We start from the raw sequence: 23,183 nt of genomic DNA, 5'->3' as shown, positions 1-23,183 counted from the left end.
GGTTTTGTTGAAGGGTGTTTGGATCACAAAATTGGAAGCTATTTGATAAACCCTGAGGTGTTATATGGCTTGGGATTTAGTTAAAAGCAAATCTAAACTAATCTTATCATGCTCGAAACAACAAAATCCATTTCTAGCTAATGATTAATCGTATTTTACTGAGAAATAAGCTTTAAAACAATCAAGTTGTCGTTCTTCAGAACCTTATTTATTTGGCGGGAAATGAATTTCTTTTTTTTTTATTGGTTGTTTTTTTTTTTTATAATTTAACTATTTTATTGTGTATTTAAGTTCAGTAGTTTGTTGGTTAATGAGTTAACAATTCAGTTCTGAATTATTACAAAATTTCTCTCGTTAAAAGCGAATCAAATGCTTCAAATGTGCTTCATGTGTTGTGAGACATGATTACACGACTATGAGGGCTTAATCACATATTCTAGCCATTAGGTTCCTGATATACTAGGTTCTTAAAAGCGGCTTTTTAAGATTAATACACTCTAAGAATCGTATTAGCCAAGTATCTGAAGTACTGTACTGTATTCAACTCAACGTAGAAAAGATAGAGCCTAGTTATTTTGAGGCACCTTTTGATAAAGTCACACAAAGGTACATCAAGCGCTGTCATGTTTGACCAGCTTGACGAGCTGAACAAATTCTTTCATCATAACCCCAAACGTTTGTTGCTCATTTATTATACCGAATCAATATATGTATATCTTCGATGTTACAGCTGTCTCTGGGTCGTAATGAGCAATATCCTAGCTATTTTGTGTTCCACTTTCCTATAGCATTCAGGCTTTGTCATCAACCATTAAAAAGAATCTTCAAGAAAATCTTTTAAATCGGGATGTTGTGGTTTGCCTTAACTGCTGTGGTTCTGCTACAGTCGGGCGTACTGGGAGATAAAGGTATGTTATCTTAAATCTAACTTTAAAAAACTATTGCGGCTACCTTTGAAAAAATTTGAATAACGCTTAGCTTAGTTAACTCTTAACACATATCAGAGTTACGCTCTGTTGCCTTCAAACAATTGTTTCAAGTCGAGGCATTTGGGTCAATACATGCAATACGTGTAGAGAAACTGACCCAAATGCAACAATCGTTTGAAAGGAACTTCGTTAAATCATCAACAGCAGAAAAAAAATAGAAATAGATATCTGACTTCTTTTGCGAAATAATAGAACAAGATCAAAAGCAAAAAATCGGAAAACGATGCTTTTAAATGGTCATAACAATAAGTAGCTTGGTTTAACAAGTGGGACTGCCATTTTTTTTACTTAGTGAATCCCAATAAAATAAATTAACACACCGCCATTCTTTCTTAATGTTGCTGTTTGTACTTGCCTAATTCATAGAGGTATGCTTCTGCAGCCCGCTCTCCCAGGTCTAATTTCACTTGTTGTTTGGCGTACAACACATACCCTTTCCGCTCCCCCCTTGGACCATCTTCCTTATCACTAATTCTGTCTTACATACCCCATCCCACCCCACCTAAAGTAAAATTTAAAGTTAAAGTTAAACTTTTTCGATGTTCATCTTTATTAGATTGTAACCAGTCTCTCCTGACTAACAACGCCGTGACGTCATCATCTCAACTATCGGCCAACTTTTCTGCAAGTCATGCGCAAATGAGCTCAAAATCTGCCTGGTGCCCAACTCAGAATTTTTCAAGCAGCGAGTATTTGCAGATTGTCTTTTCGTCGTTTAAACGCATCACCAGGATCAAAATAGATGGGGAGGCAAACCCTGGTGTCAATCAGACGGCTCGACGCGTGACCAAGTACCTCCTTCAAGTTAGCAGCGATGGTGTTCAGTTCCAAAACTTTAAACAGGTTATATGCTTAGTATCTTTACCTCTTTTTTGTTGGATTTGTGGGAAGGGAATGCAATATATATTCTTGCAATACCGCATCTTCTATCGTAGGAGAGAGAGGGTAACTCAAAAATCACGAGTGAATAAATTATTTTTTATGTATTTTATATCTGATATTAGAATTTTATCATTGGCATGATTTATATTGTTTTTCTCGTTAATTATTGTGTTGGATAACGTTTATATGGCGTATACGAGTATTTTTATTTTTTCAACAGATATCACATTCAGACGTTGTTGTTCAATTGAATGCCTTTGCAGTTCGTCTAGTGCCTCGTTCTTTCAATGCATTTCCTTGTATGAGGGTCGAGATTTACGGATGTGAAGGTTAGCATTCATTCATTCATTCTTTCGAGGAGTACCACCACCATTCCTCCTTGCACATCTTTAAATTTAATCGTATTTTCGTGCGAAGGATGCATTCAAATGAGAAACCGTATCAGCTACGTTTTATAGGTTAATCTCTAATGCCAAGCTTTCGGCCATATTGGCCATTTCTTTCTTCATATTGCATTTATTTGATGAACCAAATGAAAAGATCTAGAACGCTAGGGTCTTTCTTTATAATGCATTTTTGTCATGTTTTGTTGTTTTTTCTTGGGAGTTTTCACATAGGGATAACCTCATAACTTCCTTTCAAGTCGCCTATTATTGTGCTTTGTTGTCTTATTTGTATCGCTTTTTGCTAGCCTCTGCTCTTACTTGTATTTTACTATTTGTCAATAATTTATTTGCGATTTGAATAAACTATGTATGTATGTATAATGGAAAAGATATTAAATGTGGAGGGCATAGTTTTGATGTAATCTATCCAGTTGGTTAACGATGATAGTATTTATAGTACCTAGATATAGCAGCTATGGTACCGTAGATATAGCAGCTATGGTACCTAAATATAGTATAGAGTTTGTATTCATCTAAAAGGTGTAGTCCAGCAATGCACACTAACTCTAAAACCATAGCTCGAAAATACTTCTTCAGGTTTCGAGCTTTTCTCACGACCAGTTTGAAAGGGACATGTTTTGACATCCGTTGTTCTTATCTGTTCAGCTTTGTCTGCACCCATCACAAAGCATCTTTTTGTTGTTGTTCCTTTTTCCAGCTCCAGCACCAGAGATATGCAAAGAGAAAAACGGCACCTGTTCACAGATCTGCAAAGATAATGAAAGGTATTGCTTCATGGGTGTGTGTTTCTTCAGATGTGTGACGGACTGGATGTGTACTAAGTACATCACCTGTAAATGCCATCCTGGGTACAAGTTGTTGAATGACAAACGAACATGCAAAGGTACACGATTTTACTCATGCTGTAGCTTTAATAAGTAGGCCATTCCCCAGTGTAAACCACTCGTATGTATTACGCCTTATAGTCTCTGGAAAACTCTTTACTCTTCTGTGTATTAAGTGAATAAAATCGTCCTTGCTTTACTGGCAAGGGTAGCATTTATACCCTGAGTCGTTAAACCCAAGTTATTAACTAATAACTAAGCATCATTTGAGCACAATATTTGAGAGCATCAGTTATATTTACATTGATTTCGCTCAAAATGTAGATATCAATGAATGTAAACGATACAATGGCGGGTGCGATGACTTTTGTGAGAACACCGTCGGTAGCTACATATGCTCTTGTAAAAGTGGATACAAGCTTGAAAGAGACAGACACGGGTGTAGCGGTAAGTGAAATTGAGAAAGAGGACATCGAACCAAAAAATGTGAACTATTGCATGGGAAGAACCTGGGAAGTTATATATTTTTTCGTAACTGAGCGAAGATGATATACTACACTTGTGTTGCTAGCAGAATTATACTATACTGCGTGGTAATTGTAGGGACTCACCGTGGAAAGTCACGGAAGCCATTTGTAATAAACTACTTGCCATACATCGGTTCATTGGCCAATGCATTCAACTAAGGCTGCAAAGTTTAATTTTTTGATCCTTTGAAATGAAAGTACTTTGCAGCTTGGTCTAATAAGCAGCAAATGTAACAGTATAGAGGCTTTGCACCATCACGTGATGGCAGCCATGACAGGAGGCAGGAACATTTGAATCTGTCTAATCTGATTTACATAAGAAAGAATTCAATTTCTCGGGGGAGGAAGACTCTATCTTTGTGCCTCCTGTCAAAGCCTCTACTTCAAGGAATGAAATGACACTTTTAATTAAAAAAAAGTTCTACGTTTCCCACGTCGAGCTTGTAAATGTATACTGAAAGATGACGTGGGAAACGTAGAAAGATGTTTATTATAAAAGTGTCATTTCATTCCTTTAAAAAACCTTGCTGCCTTTATTTAAGGTTTTATGTGTGACCAGTGAGCCGATGTATGGCAAAGAGTGAAGGTAGCTTCACTGATGGTGTGTTCTCATTTATATTCAGACATCAATGAATGTGATATCAATGATGGAGGTTGTAACCAAATTTGCGAAAATAATCAAGGAAGTTATAAGTGCAAGTGTTGGACTGGTTACAAAATGTCTGCTGACAACCATACATGCATTGGTAAGCGGTAAACTCTTTAAAACTCTTATCACATAAATTGGGGCGGCCTTGGTTGGCCGTTTACCTAGTTTCGATCCAACCAAGATATTTAATCTAGGATTTAGCAGAAACCCAGCAATAGTATTTAGGCATTCGTTAGGTAGACACGATGTCATATATATCCTCCATGCTCAGATGACTGCTACAATTTTTGTCCTTACATCGTCGTAGGAATTAAGGGATGATGCAAGCAACTTATTTCATTCGTGGTTGTTGGGGAGGGGAGGGGAGAGCAGCTATGTTGGTGTGGTTTTCGAGTGATTTCATTAAAAAATCTAAATGTCCTTTTTACATAATCTATTTTTTATATGACTACCTACCTACATTCACCTATTCGAACGTCACAGAGTGAAGGCTCATAGCTTGCACTCATTAACTGAATTTAATCTTTTTGAACAAAAGAAACTGAGAAAATATTGAATTTAACGAACAGAATACTACGAAGAAGTAACATAACACATACAAAGATGCAATCTTATGTTTTCGCTTTGTTAGATATCGATGAGTGTAAAGTTGACAACGGAGGCTGCAGTCATACGTGCATTAACCTGGCAGGAGGACGCAGATGCGCATGCCCAGTAGGATTTCAAGTCGATGCCTCGGGAAAGAATTGCGTCGGTAAGACTAAGGTCAAGCGTCGAACCTCAGATGAGCCGAACCTAAAGACATTAAAGAAGACCGCCTTTTTATCCATTGTTTCAATTAGGTTTGGCTCATGTGTCGTTTGACGTGGGCCTAAGAAGTTCATTAATATATATATAATGATACAGTTGTGATCAACATTATATCGTTATTATAAAATAGAAAGCTAAAGCAATAATCAATTTCTCTTGAAACAATGGATATAATGAAACCATGTAAGAAGTATAGGAATAATTTGTATAGGAGTAGATTTCGTTTGACTGTAGAAAAAAACATGTAAAGATGTCACTGTAAAAAATCGATGTTCGTGACATACGATTGTCATAGTCATACAAAAATCTGCCCCTAACTTTTATAAATTCGTTTTAAAACTTGAGTTACGACATTCTTTATGTCATCTGCAGATACCAATGAATGCTATTTGGCAAACGGTGGCTGCGAAACATTCTGTCATAACAACAATGGCAGCTACACTTGCAGTTGCCGCAGTGGCTTTGAGTTGTACGACAAGCTGAAATGTCGAGGTAGGAAAGACAAGTTTGCCTCACTTAAAATCGTAATGTATTCAGGAATGGTCATGTAACTGACTTTGCTCTATGTATTTTTAGATATTGATGAGTGCGCACGTAAAACAGACGACTGTGATGATCAATCTACAACCTGCTTTAACTATCAGGGAAGCTATGAATGTCGTTGCAAGAAAGGATTCAAATACATACCCAACAACAAAAGGCAGTGTGAACGTAAGTGGACTCGTTACTCCATGAATAAAGTCACCATTTTTATTTTATAGATATAGTCCCTTCGAAGTGTACTAGCTAGTCGTAAGTCAGAGGTTGTCGGTAGGCGAATATGATAGCGGCGACCATGAAAGGAGGTTTTTTCAGTCGCACCCTTGAACTTCGTGAACTCGTGTACATTATCAATACTATTCATCGATACTATTCAACTTTTTAAAATGTATTGCAGGCATGACATGCCCCCCATTAGTCGAGTCGCAAGGTACCTCGGTAAGTCCCAGTGAATGCTTGGTAAAAAATGGACGAAAAGTTGGAGACAAATGTACATTTAGCTGTAAGGCAGGTTACAACCTGCCAGATCCAAGCAAGAATACCATGACGTGTTTGGATACTACCAGCTGGGATATGCCCATCATAAGCTGTAGACGTGAGTACCGTCAGTATTGTTATATAGAAGTTGTACAAATCAATCCAAGGCTTACAAAAAACACCGTGGCACCTTAACTCTATCTTTACTTTCATATCCTTTATAGAAAACAATTGTCAAATCAGAATTGAGAAAGGGTGGGGATAGATCTCTCAATTTAGGTTGGGCTTGATGTTTGGGTTGTATCCATATTCATGCCTCTTCTCATGCGCAACAAACAAATATAGTGCTCTAGGAAATGACACCTTAAACCCTTCTCGAAATCATCTCGCTAACAGGAAAATACAGAAGAAGTGGCACAAATTCCATTGAGAAAAATCGTGTTTGCTTTTGAATATATTTTACTGTAAGTCTAGCTATACTCTACGTGTATCCAAACACAAAATGTTCAGGCTACTGTAAGTTCCACTCCCAACATAATTTTGAAAGGAATTTCATATTCATATATCATGCTGCTTGTAACATGAGTTGTAATTATCAAATTCAAGATTCAGAAATTTCATTCAGAAATTAACTAAGCAAAATTATTAAGTTTTCAAACTCTTAACCTACCTGAGGAGAATTGCCGGACAATCCCCTGTGTCCATGTTAAAGACAAGTTCGTCTTGTGCAGCGTACTAAGTCTCTTGGCCAGAGAACTCAAAGGACTCAATATCCTTCGTATTTTAAATATATTTACAGCAATACGATGTCCAAGTCTTACCCCGCCAGCCAATGGATACGTCTATCCACCTTTCTGTAGCACAACTGGTAACACGTTTGGACAATCTTGCTATTATCGGTGCAACAAAGGCTATTCCCTGAAAAATGGTCAGAATCCTAAGAGGGATTGTACAAACAGTGGTGCTTGGGACATCAGCACCCCAGCGACTTGTGCCAAAGGTTAGTAAAATTAGGTACCACACTTTGATATTTCCTACTTTAAGTGATAAAAAAAGGCCTTGAACATTGTTTTGAGGAGGAAAGAGTTGTATTTTTGTCTATTTTACCTGGGTCCCCGAGAAATGAAAAGGATTAGCCATCTCAAGATAGCAACGCCTTTCACCTAACCTATAGACATCCGAAAAAAAATATTTTTCAATAACGGGAAAGCGCTGATGGTGTAACTGTGAGAGAGCTCGCCTCCGTGTGACTCGTGTTCAATAGACCATTTCACGGATCCCGTTACTCAACCTCAGCCTCGTCAGCGTGTAATATATTCTTTAGAAATTGCCTACAACCTGTGAAATTTTTAAGTGTTTCAATTGTTTGTTGATGTGTAAATTCCTTTCATTACTGCGGACTGTAGTCAAATTCTAAAAAATAATTACACGCTGACGAGGCTGAGGTTGAGTTACGGGATCCGTGAAATGGCCTATTCCTATACTCAGTGTTGCATGTGAGTAGAGTTGTATGTTGGTTCTCTCCTGTGCTTCGAGGGTTTTTCTTGGGTCTTCTCCTTCTTTTGCAAAATTTGACTGTAAATTTCCATTGACGTTTAGTTGAAGAAGAGCCATTCTGTGGAAACACGGTTAAGGCCACTGTTATTATTAATTGTTTGACATCTTATTTCTTTCAGTATTTATTAAACCTTGGATCAACTGTCCACCTGACGTAGTCATGTCCCTGGACCCGAATGGTAACCAAGCTGACGTCACAGCCTTGCTTTTAAAGCCAAAGAGCAATGTTGGAGATGTTAAAATGTTCCCAGAAAAATACCGAACGAGCCTTGTGTTCCCAGCTGGTACAACTACGCTGACCTACAAAGCTACCAACAAAAATGGTGATGTTGCACAGTGCACTACAGATGTCATCATTGAAGGTATATGCTTCATAGCTCATCCCTCAAAAACGTATTCTGCACATCCATAAAATACGGTTTGCTAAAATGAAGTAAAATGAATAACTCGTAATAAGTACGAGAACGATGCGAGGTACTGGCATGGAACTATGACAAAAAGTAATGGCTAAGTTAAATTTTACTAAAGTAAAAGCCATCCTAGACTATGTTCGTTCAAACAAAACCTAGTTCGTATGGACCGAAAAGGCCAACTAACTTTTGTAGCAATTTGATGTCTCTAAGAAACGTTTTGTAACTACTCTATGTGCATATTTATTTGGTAAAATGGCTCCCCTATTGAGCTATGTTTAGCGACAAAAATCTTATTACGGTTAGCTTTTTTTTGCTAACTTCAAGTTTAAACTTACATTGAATGTGGAAAGTGTCTTAGCTGCTTTCTTATTTAGATTATAATGTCCATTTTAGTACATGTACTGTACATTACCAAACGGCATGATTATTAACCAATTACATTGTGTCCATCTTCAGACAAGACACCTCCGCGTGTTGTGTACTGCCCTAACAACATCTACGAGAGCTCCCCCGGAATAGATAAAGTGATCATATGGCGCGATCCTGAATTTGCAGACAACGTCAACGTCACAAGTATGAATCGACGACGATAGTTATCTTATTATTTTAAACTATGTATTACTATAAGGGCTTTCACGTGGCGATGCGTTCCTTAACAGTGATAGAGTAGAATTTCGCAAAAGCATGGTTACGACACGGGATTTACGACCTTTTCTGCATGCGTTGCATCAAGAGAATATGAACTAAGAGAAGGAATCCTACCCATATAGCCTTGTAACCATCATGTGCACAGTTTGATGCTATTTCTAGCTTGGAGACATTTTAAACGAAGAACCTGATTGGTTGATTTCTTGAGAGTAGGCGGCTTCCAGTCTTGTAGTAAACAAAGCCTGTGTTTTTGCCGCGGACGTAGCGAAATATGGCGCTTTTCGTGTCCTAAAACGAGGCATTAAAGGGAAGCATGATTATCGCGCGGGCATGGTAACGAGTTAAAAATAGCGTCAATGATTATAAAAATAGTATTGAAGTGTGCACATGATGGGACACGGGGATTCCTTCTCTTAGTTCATTTTCTCTTGGTTGCATATGATACATGATATATTTCACGGTCATACGATGTGGGATGTTTTTATACAGTGCACAGTTTACACTTTATAGCAAATGTTAATCCAATAATGAAGAGATGGAAAACACGTCCATTTGCTTTGCGTTCTCATAACGTGCGCGTGCGCAACCCAATTAGAAAGTAAGATTTATAACAGTTGTTCCTCGCCAGCCGATAGTGAGCAGCCGATAATAAGAACGTTGTAAGGATGAAGTCATTTATTGATTGCTCGCTTTAATTCTTCAATCAGGTGTCACCTCCGACAAGAAGCCCAATCAAAAGTTTGGCCTTGGGGAAACGTTGGTATTGTATGTTGCAAAAGACGCTGCAGGAAACACGGCTCAATGTAGCTTTTCAGTCACTGTTAAGAGTGAGTACTGATTAGAATCCAGTTTTGTTGACTGCGTTCCCCGAAAGGGAATATGGGTCAAATATTTTTGGTTAGCATTTTCCGAGCACGGACTGAATACAATATAGATTCAGCTGATGAACATTCCGCATCAGACAATGCAGGAAGTGTAACAAAGCAATAGGGTTATTCGGCTTTATCGACAATTGCTTTACAGTAAAGTCTTTCTTCATTTTTTTAGGATTGCAATGTCCCGTTGCTGAAGACCCTGACAATGGAAAACTAACGAACTGCATGAATTATGGCTCGACAAAATACTGTCGCATTACGTGTAACACAGGAAAACAAACCTTTATGTTCACATATGGAGCCACTTGTCAGCTACCTGAGGCTACATGGAATGAAATTCCAGCATGTGTTGGTAAGGAATGAGGGTCCCCCCTACGCTTACAAGTATTCAGTTTTGTCCAATAACAACTTATTCCTATAATTCTTATTCCAACATGTGTCGGTAAGGAATGAGATTCCCCCTACGCTTACAAGTATTCAGTTTTGTCCAATAACAACTTATTCCTATAATTCTTATTCCAACATGTGTTGGTAAGGAATGAGGGTCCCCCCTACGCTTACAAGTATTCAGTTTTGTCCAATAACAACTTATTCCTATAATTCTTATTCCAACATGTGTCGGTAAGGAATGAGATTCCCCCTACGCTTACAAGTATTTTTGTCCAATAACAACTTATTCCTATAATTCTTATTCCAACATGTGTCGGTAAGGAATGAGATTCCCCCTACGCTTAAAAGTATTTTTGTCCAATAACAACTTATTCCTATAATTCTTATTTCAACATGTGTTGGTAAGGAATGAGGGTCCCCCCTACGCTTACAAGTATTCAGTTTTGTCCAATAACAACTTATTCCTATAATTCTTATTCCAACATGTGTCGGTAAGGAATGAGATTCCCCCTACGCTTACAAGTATTTTTGTCCAATAACAACTTATTCCTATAATTCTTATTCCAACATGTGTCGGTAAGGAATGAGATTCCCCCCTACGCTTACAAGTATTCAGTTTTGTCCAATAACAACTTATTCCTATAATTCTTATTCCAACATGTGTCGGTAAGGAATGAGATTCCCCCTACGCTTACAAGTATTTTTGTCCAATAAAAACTTATTCCTATAATTCTTATTCCAACATGTGTCGGTTAGGAATAAGGGTCACCCTACTTTTACAAGTACTTTTTTATCCAATGATAACTCATAAATATAATTCTCAGTTAATACAGCATGTATTTTTGTCCGGCAGCGACAACTTATTTCTATAATTTCATTCAAGCATATTTTATCTTGAATCAATTTTTATTATTCAATACTTTAATTGCTACAAATTTCAATGAAGTAACTGCTTTTGTCCAGACGTAGCCATAGAAATCATAATCATAAAGATATAGTCCACTTACAGGAAATAAGTAAGGTCGAAGTTTTAAAAAAGAACTTCTCAAATGAAGATTTATTTTCTCATGTTATTTCAGATGCAACAAGAATTAACGCTAGTGATTCATGTCCTTCTGGCCAGATACATCAAAAGAGTTTAACTGGTTATCCAAACTTCATTAAATATTGTGGTATGTGGAACTTACATTCATTTCTATATGATTACATAACAAATCTAGCCATCAACTGTTTACGCACTGTTGTAGGTTTGTAATTTGAAATCCTTCTTCCTGATATGATGTGGCAATTTAACGTCTCCCTGACGTGTGGCATCCTTCTCCCTGACGTGTGGCATCCTTCTCCCTTAAGTGTGTCATCCTTCTCCCTGACGTGTGTCATCCTTCTCCCTGACGTGTGATATCCTTCTCCCTGAGGTGTGTCATCCTTCTCCCTGAGGTGTATCATCCTTCTCCCTGACGTGTGATATCCTTCTCCCTGAGGTGTGTCATCCTTCTCCCTGACGTGTGATATCCTTCTCCCTGAGGTGTGTCATCCTTCTCCCTGACGTGTGTCATCCTTCTCCCTGACGTGTGTCATCCTTCTCCCTGAGGTGTGTCACCCTTCTCCCTGAGGTGTGTCATCCTTCTCCCTGAGGTGTGTCACCCTTCTCCCTGAGGTGTGTCAACCTTCTCCCTGAGGTGTGTCACCCTTCTCCCTGAGGTGTGTCATCCTTCTCCCTGAGGTGTGTCATCCTTCTCCCTGAGGTGTGTCATCCTTCTCCCTGAGGTGTGTCATCCTTCTCCCTGATGTGTGTCACCCTTCTCCCTGAGGTGTGTCATCCTTCTCCCTGAGGTGTGTCATCCTTCTCCCTGAGGTGTGTCATCCTTCTCCCTTAGGTGTGTCATCCTTATCCTTGAGGTGTGTCACCCTTCTCCCTCAGGTGTGTCACCCTTCTCCCTCAGGTGTGTCACCCTTCTCCCTCAGGTGTGTCATCCTTCTCCCTGAGGTGTGTCACCCTTCTCCCAAAGGTGTGTCATCCTTCTCCCTGAGGTGTGCCATCCTTCTCCCTGAGGTGTGTCATCCTTCTCCCTGAGGTGTGTCATCCTTCTCCCTGACGTGTGTCATCCTTCTCCCTGACGTGTGTCATCCTTCTCCCTGAGGTGTGTCATCCTTCTCCCTGAGGTGTGTCACCCTTCTCCCTGAGGTGTGTCATCCTTCTCCCTGAGGTGTGTCATCCTTCTCCCTGAGGTGTGTCACCCTTCTCCCAAAGGTGTGTCATCCTTCTCCCTGAGGTGTGCCATCCTTCTCCCTGAGGTGTGTCACCCTTCTCCCTGAGGTGTGCCATCCTTCTCCCTGACGTGTGTCATCCTTCTCCCTGACGTGTGTCATCCTTCTCCCTGAGGTGTGTCACCCTTCTCCCTGAGGTGTGTCACCCTTCTCCCTGAGGTGTGTCATCCTTCTCCCTGAGGTGTGTCACCCTTCTCCCTGAGGTGTGTCACCCTTCTCCCTGAGGTGTGTCACCCTTCTCCCTGAGGTGTGTCATCCTTCTCCCTGAGGTGTGTCATCCTTCTCCCTGAGGTGTGTCATCCTTCTCCCTGAGGTGTGTCACCCTTCTCCCTGAGGTGTGTCGTCCTTCTCCCTGAGGTGTGTCATCCTTCTCCCTGAGGTGTGTCAGCCTTCTCCCTGAGGTGTGTCACCCTTCTCCCTGAGGTGTGTCACCCTTCTCCCTGAGGTGTGTCGTCCTTCTCCCTGAGGTGTGTCGTCCTTCTCCCCGAGGTGTGTCACCCTTCTCCCTGAGGTGTGTCATCCTTCTCCCTGAGGTGTGTCATCCTTCTCCCAAAGGTGTGTCATCCTTCTCCCTGAGGTGTGTCATCCTTCTCCCTGAGGTGTGTCATCCTTCTCCCTGACGTGTGATATCCTTCTCCCAAAGGTGTGTCATCCTTCTCCCTGAGGTGTGGCATCCTTCTCCCTGAGGTGTGTCGTCCTTCTCCCTGAGGTGTGTCACCCTTCTCACTGAGGTGTGTCATCCTTCTCCCTGAGGTGTGTCATCCTTCTCCCTGAGGTGTGTCATCCTTCTCCCTGACGTGTGATATCCTTCTCCCTGAGGTGTGTCATCCTTCTCCCTGACGTGTGATATCCTTCTCCCAAAGGTGTGGCATCCTTCTCCCTTAGGTGTGTCGTCCTTATCCTTGAGGTGTGTCACCCTTCTCCCTCAGGTGTGTCACCCTTCTCCCTCAGGTGTGTCATCCTTCTCCCTGAGGTGTGTCATCCTTCTCCCTGAGGTGTGTCACCCTTCTCCCAAAGGTGTGTCATCCTTCTCCCTGAGGTGTGCCATCCTTCTCCCTGAGGTGTGTCACCCTTCTCCCTGAGGTGTGCCATCCTTCTCCCTGACGTGTGTCATCCTTCTCCCTGACGTGTGTCATCCTTCTCCCTGAGGTGTGTCACCCTTCTCCCTGAGGTGTGTCACCCTTCTCCCTGAGGTGTGTCATCCTTCTCCCTGAGGTGTGTCACCCTTCTCCCTGAGGTGTGTCACCCTTCTCCCTGAGGTGTGTCACCCTTCTCCCTGAGGTGTGTCATCCTTCTCCCTGAGGTGTGTCATCCTTCTCCCTGAGGTGTGTCATCCTTCTCCCTGAGGTGTGTCACCCTTCTCCCTGAGGTGTGTCATCCTTCTCCCTGAGGTGTGTCGTCCTTCTCCCTGAGGTGTGTCACCCTTCTCCCTGAGGTGTGTCACCCTTCTCCCTGAGGTGTGTCATCCTTCTCCCTGAGGTGTGTCATCCTTCTCCCAAAGGTGTGTCATCCTTCTCCCTGAGGTGTGTCATCCTTCTCCCTGAGGTGTGTCATCCTTCTCCCTGACGTGTGATATCCTTCTCCCAAAGGTGTGTCATCCTTCTCCCTGAGGTGTGCCATCCTTCTCCCTGAGGTGTGTCGTCCTTCTCCCTGAGGTGTGTCACCCTTCTCACTGAGGTGTGTCACCCTTCTCCCTGAGGTGTGTCGTCCTTCTCCATGAGGTGTGTCACCCTTCTCCCTGAGGTGTGTCACCCTTCTCCCTGAGGTGTGTCATCCTTCTCCCTGAGGTGTGTCATCCTTCTCCCAAAGGTGTGTCATCCTTCTCCCTGAGGTGTGTCATCCTTCTCCCTGAGGTGTGTCATCCTTCTCCCTGACGTGTGATATCCTTCTCCCAAAGGTGTCTCATCCTTCTCCCTGAGGTTTGGCATCCTTCTCCCTGAGGTGTGTCGTCCTTCTCCCTGAGGTGTGTCACCCTTCTCACTGAGGTGTGTCATCCTTCTCCCTGAGGTGTGTCATCCTTCTCCCTGAGGTATGTCATCCTTCTCCCTGACGTGCGATATCCTTCTCCCAAAGGTGTGGCATCCTTCTCCCTGACGTGTGATATCCTTCTCCCAAAGGTGTGGCATCCTTCTCCCTGACGTGCGAAAATCGTTCTCCCTGACGTGTGGCATCCTTCTCCCTGACGTGTGTCATCCTTCTCCCTTAGGTGTGTCATCCTTCTCCCTGAGGTGTGTCATCCTTCTCCCTGAGGTGTGTCACCCTTCTCCCTGAGGTGTGTCACCCTTCTCCCTGAGGTGTGTCGTCCTTCTTCCTGAGGTGTGTCACCCTTCTCCCTGAGGTGTGTCACCCTTCTCCCTGAGGTGTGTCGTCCTTCTCCCTGAGGTGTGTCGTCCTTCTCCCTGAGGTGTGTCGTCCTTCTCCCTGAGGTGTGTCACCCTTCTCCCTGAGGTGTGTCATCCTTCTCCCTGAGGTGTGTCATCCTTCTCCCAAAGGTGTGGCATCCTTCTCCCTGAGGTGTGTCATCCTTCTCCCTGAGGTGTGTCATCCTTCTCCCTGACGTGTGATATCCTTATCCCAAAGGTGTGTCATCCTTCTCCCTGAGGTGTGTCATCCTTCTCCCTGAGGTGTGTCGTCCTTCTCCCTGAGGTGTGTCACCCTTCTCACTGAGGTGTGTCATCCTTCTCCCTGAGGTGTGTCATCCTTCTCCCTGAGGTGTGTCATCCTTCTCCCTGACGTGTGATATCCTTCTCCCAAAGGTGTGGCATCCTTCTCCCTGACGTGTGATATCCTTCTCCCAAAGGTGTGGCATCCTTCTCCCTGACGTGCGAAAATCGTTCTCCCTGACGTGTGGCATCCTTCTCCCTGACGTGTGGCATTCTTCTCCCTGACGTGTGGCATCCTTCTCCCTGACGTATGGCATTCTTCTCCCTGACGTGTGGCATCCTTCTCCCTGACGTGCGAAAATCCTTCTCCCTGAAGTGATATGCTTCTCCCTGAGGTGTGACAATCCTTCTCAGTCCCTGTTACAGCCCTTCTTCCCGGGTGCGGCTTTCTTTCTCCCTGGGTAGTGGTGTGTGTATGTGTAGAATTCCCTCCAAATTTATTTTGATGTTTCTATTTCTTCAGTAAGTTGTCCACGCGGATACAAGTATGATTCTAGCGCTAAAGACTGTATCAAGTGCCCTGTAGGATACACAAGTCTTGCAGAATCTAGTGCTCAGTGTACAAAATGCCCAGCAGGAAAGTCCACGGTGAAAGCGGGATCCAAAGATTGCATCGGTAAGATTTCTTCACATTTTGTCTTCAGGCATAAAAAGCTAGAGCAACGACTCACGTTAAGAAGTCGAAGCAACATCTTTAAATTATTCCTAGAACTAAAAAAACTGCCACTTCATACCTCAAATCCAAGATTCTTTTCAAGAGATGTCTGTTAGGTTGAGTAAATGGGTAAAAGTTGAGAGCCAAATTTTCTTGGAAAAAAGAAACCTATTTTAAAGGCCTTATATTAACGTTGTACTACAAGCCATAGGTTTCTAATCTTAGACAAAGTCTGAGATATTTTTGAATCTCCTTTATAGATCAATGTAAACCTGGCACATCGTCTGAGGATGGTTTTGACTTGCCTCTGAACCCCAATGGATGCTCGCAATGCTCGATGGGATACTACTCGGATATCTATGGAGCCAGCCAATGCAAGCAGTGTCCAGATAAACTAATGACCAAATTCAAGGGATCCAATTCAAAGGATGACTGTGGAAGTAAGAATGAATAGAGTTACATTCTCCCATAGGAAATCTAGAAATATTTCAATATCCGTATTATTCTTATCTCTACTAAGATATTAAAGTAAATACAAATAAATGTTTTCAGTGACTAAACAGACAAAACAAATGACTTCAATTAAAATGTGGAATCTACCTAGGTCAAGACATAGTATCGACTACGATGACATACTAACATACATTAAAGTATGAAATATTTGACAATTTATTCTCAAATGCATTACTAATACATATGCTTCAACAGCGAGTCAGAACATCGCGTATCAAACACTGATTTAGACTCAGTGATCAAGACCCGAATGATAGGCAATCAAAGTCCAGAGGAATATCCATGTGAAAATTTCGTATTTTCATTACACATATACCTTAAGATAACAGACTTGATTGATAATGATTTTTAATTTTAAAATTGTTGATAATTAATTAAAATTTTTAATAATTTGGTCACACGCTACTTTTAGCTAAAAACATACTCAACAAGGGGTCATAACCTTATGACCCCGGGTGCGTGGCACGATTGAATATTTGCTAATCATGTCGCCATGTCGTTGCTTCTAGTTGCGCCCACCGTAACCGAGTTTGGCCCAATGAATATCAATGTCGATGAGAACGATCGAGTAGAGTTCGTCTGCAAAGCAGGTGGTCCACCAACACCATCAATAAAAATAGTCAAAGCCAGACCTACACCCGGTAAGAAATTGATACCTTGATTTTTAGGATTCTATAAGCACCCAAGTAAGTTATTTAGCTACTCGACATGGCTCGTTTGAACGCTGTAATGAATTGAGCGTACATGGACCATCTAATATAACTTTTTATTTCTGTAGATGGCTTTGGCGGCCCGGTTAAGATTGAGTCTATAGTAGAAGGTGGCAAACAGATTGGTATTCGTTACATTATTCAAAAAGCATCAGAACACGACCAAGGCCTGTACTCCTGTGTGGCTACCAATGTTTTTGGAAAGAACACCAAGTTCCTGAACTTACAGGTTAACATCAACCTGGGATCAGGTACGACTATGTAGTATCAATTAGTAGGAATGGTTAGCTGATGGAATAGAGTGATCTTCATAAACCCGTGAAATAAATGTTAGTGTAATAATCATTAATACAAACTAGTAGGAGTTATTACCCATTAGACTTTAAACAACGAAGTAATAAAATACAGTCAATAAACTTTCACTGCAATACTTAGCTGTCTCATTAATAACCACTATTACACATTAATATGCGTTAATAGAGGTTAATAGCTAAATTATGAAAATCACTCTTATATTAAAGATTATATCTTTAATAGCATCTAAGAAATAATAAAAATGGAAACTACCTTTTCATTTCACAATTTTCTTTTCTTATTTCTTTCTTATTTTTACGTGTCACTTTCTTTGCTCATTTATTTACTTCATTCTTCGCTTCTTCCTTACTATTTTCTTTTCTTCCCTCTATCTTTTCCCTTTCTCTTTCTCTTCCTTTTTTTTATTTTTACCCTCTATTTTTTTTCTTCTAACAATCCTTGAGGATTTTGGTATTGTAAAAGTTGAAATATATTTAAAATGATAAACAGTAATATGCTAATATCTTTCCCTTTTAAATTTCAGGCCAAAGTGGAGTTTAAGCCAAGAAAATTTCAGAGTGATTATAAAATTAGATTACTGTTACTAAGCATCTGTAATGATATTGCTTGTGCTATAAATCAATAAAAATAAGGATATCATGTTCAGGATAATTTTGCAATATGCAAGTTTTAATTCCAAGCAAACTGCAATTATACCCTTGGGATTGGGGGCATTTCCACGCATTTTTCGAAAAAGGGTTAACATTTTGTCAAAAAAGCTTTATAAAAAGGACGAGGAACGCCTGGTCAATATCTTGATTTTTACACCAGCTCAAAATGTTTAATTTGGAGCTTAATCCGTTGGTGTAAAAGTGATGAAAATCACCAGGCGTTCCTCGCTCTCATTTGCATGACGGGTTTTGGTTTTCTCGGGTTTTTCGAAAGTTTTCCAAGTAAAACCTGTCATTGATAAGTTTCCCACGCTTTGGGGAGTTCCATGGGCTATACCCTTGGGATTGGGGGCGTTTCCACGCATTTTTCGAAAAAGGGTTAACATTTTGTCAAAAAAGCTTATATAAAAAGGACGAGGAACGCCTGGTCAATATCTTGATTTTTACACCAGCTCAAAATGTTTAATTTGGAGCTTAATCCGTTGGTGTAAAAGTGATGAAAATCACCAGGCGTTCCTCGCTCTCATTTGCATGACGGGTCTTGGTTTTTTCGAAAGTTTTCCAAGTAAAACCTGTCATTGATAAGTTTCCCACGCTTTGGGGAGTTCCATGGGCTATACCCTTGGGATTGGGGGCGTTTCCACGCATTTTTCGAAAAAGGGTTAACATTTTGTCAAAAAAGCTTATATAAAAAGGACGAGGAACGCCTGGTCAATATCTTGATTTTTACACCAGCTCAAAATGTTTAATTTGGAGCTTAATCCGTTGGTGTAAAAGTGATGAAAATCACCAGGCGTTCCTCGCTCTCATTTGCATGACGGGTTTTGGTTTTTTCGTGTTTTTCAAAAGTTTTCCAAGTAAAACCTGTCATTGATAAGTTTCCCACGCTTTGGGGAGTTCCATGGGCTATACCCTTGGGATTGGGGGCATTTCCACGCATTTTTCGAAAAAGGGTTAACATTTTGTCAAAAAAGCTTTATAAAAAGGACGAGGAACACCTGGTCAATATCTTGATTTTTACACCAGCTCAAAATGTTTAATTTGGAGCTTAATCCGTTGGTGTAAAAGTGATGAAAATCACCAGGCGTTCCTCGCTCTCATTTGCATGACGGGTTTTGGTTTTCTCGGGTTTTTCGAAAGTTTTCCAAGTAAAACCTGTCATTGATAAGTTTCCCACGCTTTGGGGAGTTCCATGGGCTATACCCTTGGGATTGGGGGTATTTCCAGGTGTGAAATCTTTCATCTATTTTATTTTTTCATACTTTGATCTTTTGGGGATTTCCATGGATTATGGCTTATATTTTTTGATGAGATGATATTCCTCCAAATCATTTTTATCGTTTTTCCCGCCTGTTTGAAACTTTTTGTTTTTTGCTGAAAAAAGATTTTTTCATTACTATGGTCAATCTATAAATAAAATCTTGTTTGGCCAGCTTCCAAATTGAAGTCCCCACAAGTAAAGTTATTGACAGAAATTCAAAATACCCCTTTCCAGCACCGCTGTTTAAACATAAGAAAGAGAAAGTCTTTTTTTTTTTTTTTTTTTTTTGTTGAAGCAAATTGAGAATTAGAAAACATATAAAAACGTTGCTACTAGACGGCATTTCTATACCAGCTTCAAGCTTTAGGCAGAGAAATTAAAGAAGATAGAAAGCTGGAGACATCATGAAGTTCTTGTTGGTAGCTGTTCTGGTACTGGCCTCTGTGGCTCACCTTAAAGCAGAAAAAGAAGATGAGAAATTACTGAGCATAATAGAAATGGACTAAGATGATGTTGATCATGAAATTGTTAAGTCATAACTAATTGTTAGTAATATAATACCTAGTCGTATGTAGATAACTATTTCTGAATTCCTGTATTGTTTGATATCTTTTTGATTGATTAACTTAACTGTTGTGGAAGTGTTTATACAACGTTATTTTGTGACCGATTGCGTTTAGTGTGCCTTTGGATCAAACTTCCTCCTAGTTTTTCTATTTTTCGTGGACTTTTTGCTAGTTTTTTTCTTTGCACTCCAGCCGAAACACATTTACACTTCTTGACATGATATGTTGTATAATTATCACCACGACCTGCGTCACCTCGTTTACGAAAAAACTGTGTGCGATTCAAGAACTACCCCTTCCGTTCACACTAACTAACCTTGTTTTGTTATAAATTTCTTTATCCTTCCTTGTTTGGCCGTCTTCTTTAAACAGAAGTAAAACTAGCTTTCTGAGGTAGTTTTGTTAAACAAGTTAGTTTAGTTATCAGTTTTCGAATTTCAATTATGAAAATGTTTTTTCTTCTTTGATTTTGCAGTCCTGCTTCCCATTTATGTGTAATACTTATATTACATAATGCTATATTTTAGCAGTAACTTGCACACTATATGTATAACTAAAACTGGCATGTTTCCATTCAATAGATGATGGTGGATGCTCATGATGCCTTACTATCACGCCCATCTGGAAGACCACACCCATCTGGAGGACCTCATCCAACTTCAATTTTGGTATGTAAGATATATTTATTGGAGATAATTTTATGTTCGACAACTGGTATACATTGTACTGAATCTCACTCGATCGATGAAAATGAAAATTAAAAGCATTAGAAATAGGTGTTAGCTTTTGATTCACATAAAAGGTGACACCACTAAACAAAACTGAACAAGATGACAAGGTTTTTTATATCCTTGCAGGGAAAGTGCCTTGAGGAGGCCGTCAAGTGTTTTCGCAATGCTGGAAAAGATAAAGAGGCAAGACGCCAATGTTACAGAGAATTTCAGAAACGTAAAAGACCGGACAGACCATCTCGACAACCGAAGGAAGAAGATGCAAGAAGACCACGCCTGTCTGGTAAACCACGTCCATCTGGCAGACCACATCCGTCCCGAAGACCACGTCCATCCAGGAGACCCCATCCATCCAGGAGACCCCATCCATCCAGGAGACCCCATCCATCCAGGATATCACGTCCATCCAGAAGACCACGTCCATCCAGGAGACCCGGTTCATCCAGGAGACCCCATCCATCCAGGAGACCACGTCCATCCCGTAGACCACGTCCATCCAGGAGACCCCGTCCATCCAGGAGACTACGTCCATCTAGGACACCACGTCCATCCAGGAGACCACGTCCATCCAGGAGACCACGTCCATCCCGTGGACCACGTCCATCAAGGAGGCCCAAACCAACTGAAGAACCACAGTAACAGACAAAAAATAAAGCGGGAACAGCAGGAAATAAAACTGACCAGTTACATCCGTTAGAGTACAGTACTTCCGTCAAGCTAGTAGATAAGAACTCTGCGTGTCAAAATTATAGACCCTAGTAAATATTGAATCCCACGATGCCTCATTTTCCGTGTTTGACGTCAAATTTATTTTTTTGAAATTTGTCTCTTTTTTAATGAAAATAAAAAGAATATATTAGAAAAATAAAGCATATCTAAGAGTCTAGGAAAGAAAAATCTTAAAAGCGAAAGGAGACAGCTAGAGAAGGATACAGCTCAAGTGCTTGACCAGCGACCAGAATGTTGAAACTATATCGGCTGTTTCCAATCACATCGAAACCTGCCGTATTTGTAATACCAACATTACCAGTATCCGTGAGGCAAGGGGGAAAAATTTTTGTCAGAATCAACAGATCAAAGAACCGACATCCAGTGAAAGGACCTTTGAAGCTAAGATCACATCCAGTAAAAGGACCTTTGAAGCTAAGATCACATCCAGTGAAAGGACCTTTGAAGCTAAGATCGCATCCAGTGAAAGGACCTTTCAAGCTAAGATCACATCCAGTGAAAGGACCTTTGGAAGCTTAGATCACATCCAGTGAAAGGACCTTTCAAGCTAAGATCACATCCAGTGAAAGGACCTTTCAAGCTAAGATCACATCCAGTGAAAGGACCTTTCAAGGTAAGATACCAGGGTCGTGACGAGGAATGTTTTTTTTTTGATTATTCCCAAATTCGTACACAAAATGTCGATCCATGATCCTCAAAACTCACGTATTTGGATCCCTAATCCCATGAATAATCCCTTGATCCCTGAATTTATATAAAAGGATACCAATCCCCAGCCCCAACCCTCTTCTGTGATCCCTGATTCGCTGATGTGATTCCTGATTCCACTTCGCTCGTCACGACCCTGAAGACCTGTATTTCGCATTTTTAACGAAGACACCTCCTTTTTATCCAATCGATTTAAAAAAATCTAGAGTGAGTGAGAACGAGCCAGTTATCTTATAAAAAGTATCGAAGAAAATCTTTTTAAATGGTCAGCCGTTGTTTTCGGAGAGAAACGTGTGAAACTATACTTACTTGGCACATTTCGAAACTTTTGGTGTCATTAATGAGGCGTTGAAATACGACGAAAGACACGTGTTTAAATATCAAATCCACAATACTGTCTAAAAGGCTTTAGAAAACTCATTAATAATTCATGACGAAAACACAATAGAAATCATGACCATGAAGGTGATTTTATATCGGATATAGATTCGTCTTCATTTGCATAAACTTTAACTTGGATTTTCTCTATCAAACTTGGTTCATTTCGTAAAGTATTCTGTACAATATGAAAACATACATCATCAGTTTTCTAAGTCGTTTAATAAACTCGCAGATCGTGTCTTATCGGGTCTAAAACCACTCGGCTACGCCTCGTGTTTTATACCCGATAAAACACTCTTGCTCGTTTATTAAACATTACATAGAAATACTGTGAAACTAACAATCTCTTTGAATGACACCTTGTGATAGACGTCTATGAATAGATTATAGTATTGAATTGACATTTTTTTTCCCCCAGGCTAACAAGGGTTATTATTTAACCACATGTCATGTTGTTACAAATTCTCAAAATCCTTCAAGCAAGGGCGCTAGGATTCTTTAGTTCAGTTAAGAGACTACAGATTATCCTTCATCAGTTGAATATGTGTGCGGTTATAAACGAAATCGTTTGAAACCCTGTACGCTACGAATTGTCAAATTGTACTTTCCGTATCATTGAATTTCGTCGTCGCTCCGTTATTTGAAGTAACTTCTTCCCTACTCGTCATTCCAGGGTTCATAAGTTGCTCACGGCTACGCCTCGAGTTTGTAAAATGTATACAACACGGTCACCCATGCTGTACATATTACTTAGAGAACTGAGCAAGTGTTTTTAGGACTAAAAAACGTGTTTTATATTTATTCAATAGAAAAAGTAAAAAAAAAAGTTAAGATCGATATTACAAACGTTAATTAATTAAGTGTGCAGTAAGTGGTTTAAGTAGTTTAAACTTTAATTTTTGGGTCGATATCAGTGTGATGTTAATCACCAACTGAAACACGAGAGCAAGACAATAAAAGTAAAATTACAAAAAAAGTAAAATTATTTTGTAGTCATGTCATCCTAATGATCGTATATTCTTTCTTGGGAAATCTACAGTTGACT

At 40.4% G+C, this 23,183-nt stretch overlaps 1 protein-coding gene and 1 long non-coding RNA gene across 2 annotated transcripts in view; one reads left to right on the top strand and one right to left on the bottom strand.

Annotated features, from left to right (window-relative positions):
• The first annotated feature begins 754 nt into the window (after nucleotides 1-754).
• LOC148906018 (uncharacterized) lies at nucleotides 755-17,763 on the top strand. Its single transcript, XM_089039491.1, has 21 exons — nucleotides 755-908; nucleotides 1,546-1,832; nucleotides 2,092-2,200; nucleotides 2,976-3,161; nucleotides 3,427-3,549; nucleotides 4,253-4,375; nucleotides 4,910-5,032; nucleotides 5,461-5,580; nucleotides 5,665-5,799; nucleotides 6,026-6,223; nucleotides 6,905-7,105; nucleotides 7,782-8,024; nucleotides 8,532-8,648; nucleotides 9,431-9,550; nucleotides 9,771-9,950; nucleotides 11,068-11,160; nucleotides 15,383-15,535; nucleotides 15,835-16,014; nucleotides 16,597-16,728; nucleotides 16,866-17,048; nucleotides 17,636-17,763. The coding sequence occupies exons 1-21, from the start codon at nucleotides 848-850 to the stop codon at nucleotides 17,650-17,652; spliced, it is 3,084 nt and encodes a 1,027-aa protein (XP_088895617.1). The 5' UTR covers nucleotides 755-847; the 3' UTR covers nucleotides 17,653-17,763.
• Nucleotides 17,764-19,317: 1,554 nt separating this feature from the next.
• The window catches only part of LOC116291847 (uncharacterized), a 33,897-nt gene continuing 30,031 nt past the window's right edge, over nucleotides 19,318-23,183 (bottom strand). The window contains exon 3 of the long non-coding RNA XR_004196615.2: nucleotides 19,318-19,475. This is a non-coding gene — a long non-coding RNA (uncharacterized LOC116291847). The remainder of the gene's footprint in view (nucleotides 19,476-23,183) is intronic.

Source organism: Actinia tenebrosa, unplaced genomic scaffold (assembly GCF_029948245.1).
Source record: "Actinia tenebrosa isolate PJP-AT-01 unplaced genomic scaffold, QUT_ActTen_1.0 PGA_scaffold6__47_contigs__length_16458017, whole genome shotgun sequence".
In the NCBI taxonomy this organism is placed as follows: Eukaryota; Metazoa; Cnidaria; class Anthozoa; order Actiniaria; family Actiniidae; genus Actinia; species Actinia tenebrosa.
This window is presented reverse-complemented; position numbering and strand designations above follow the sequence as displayed.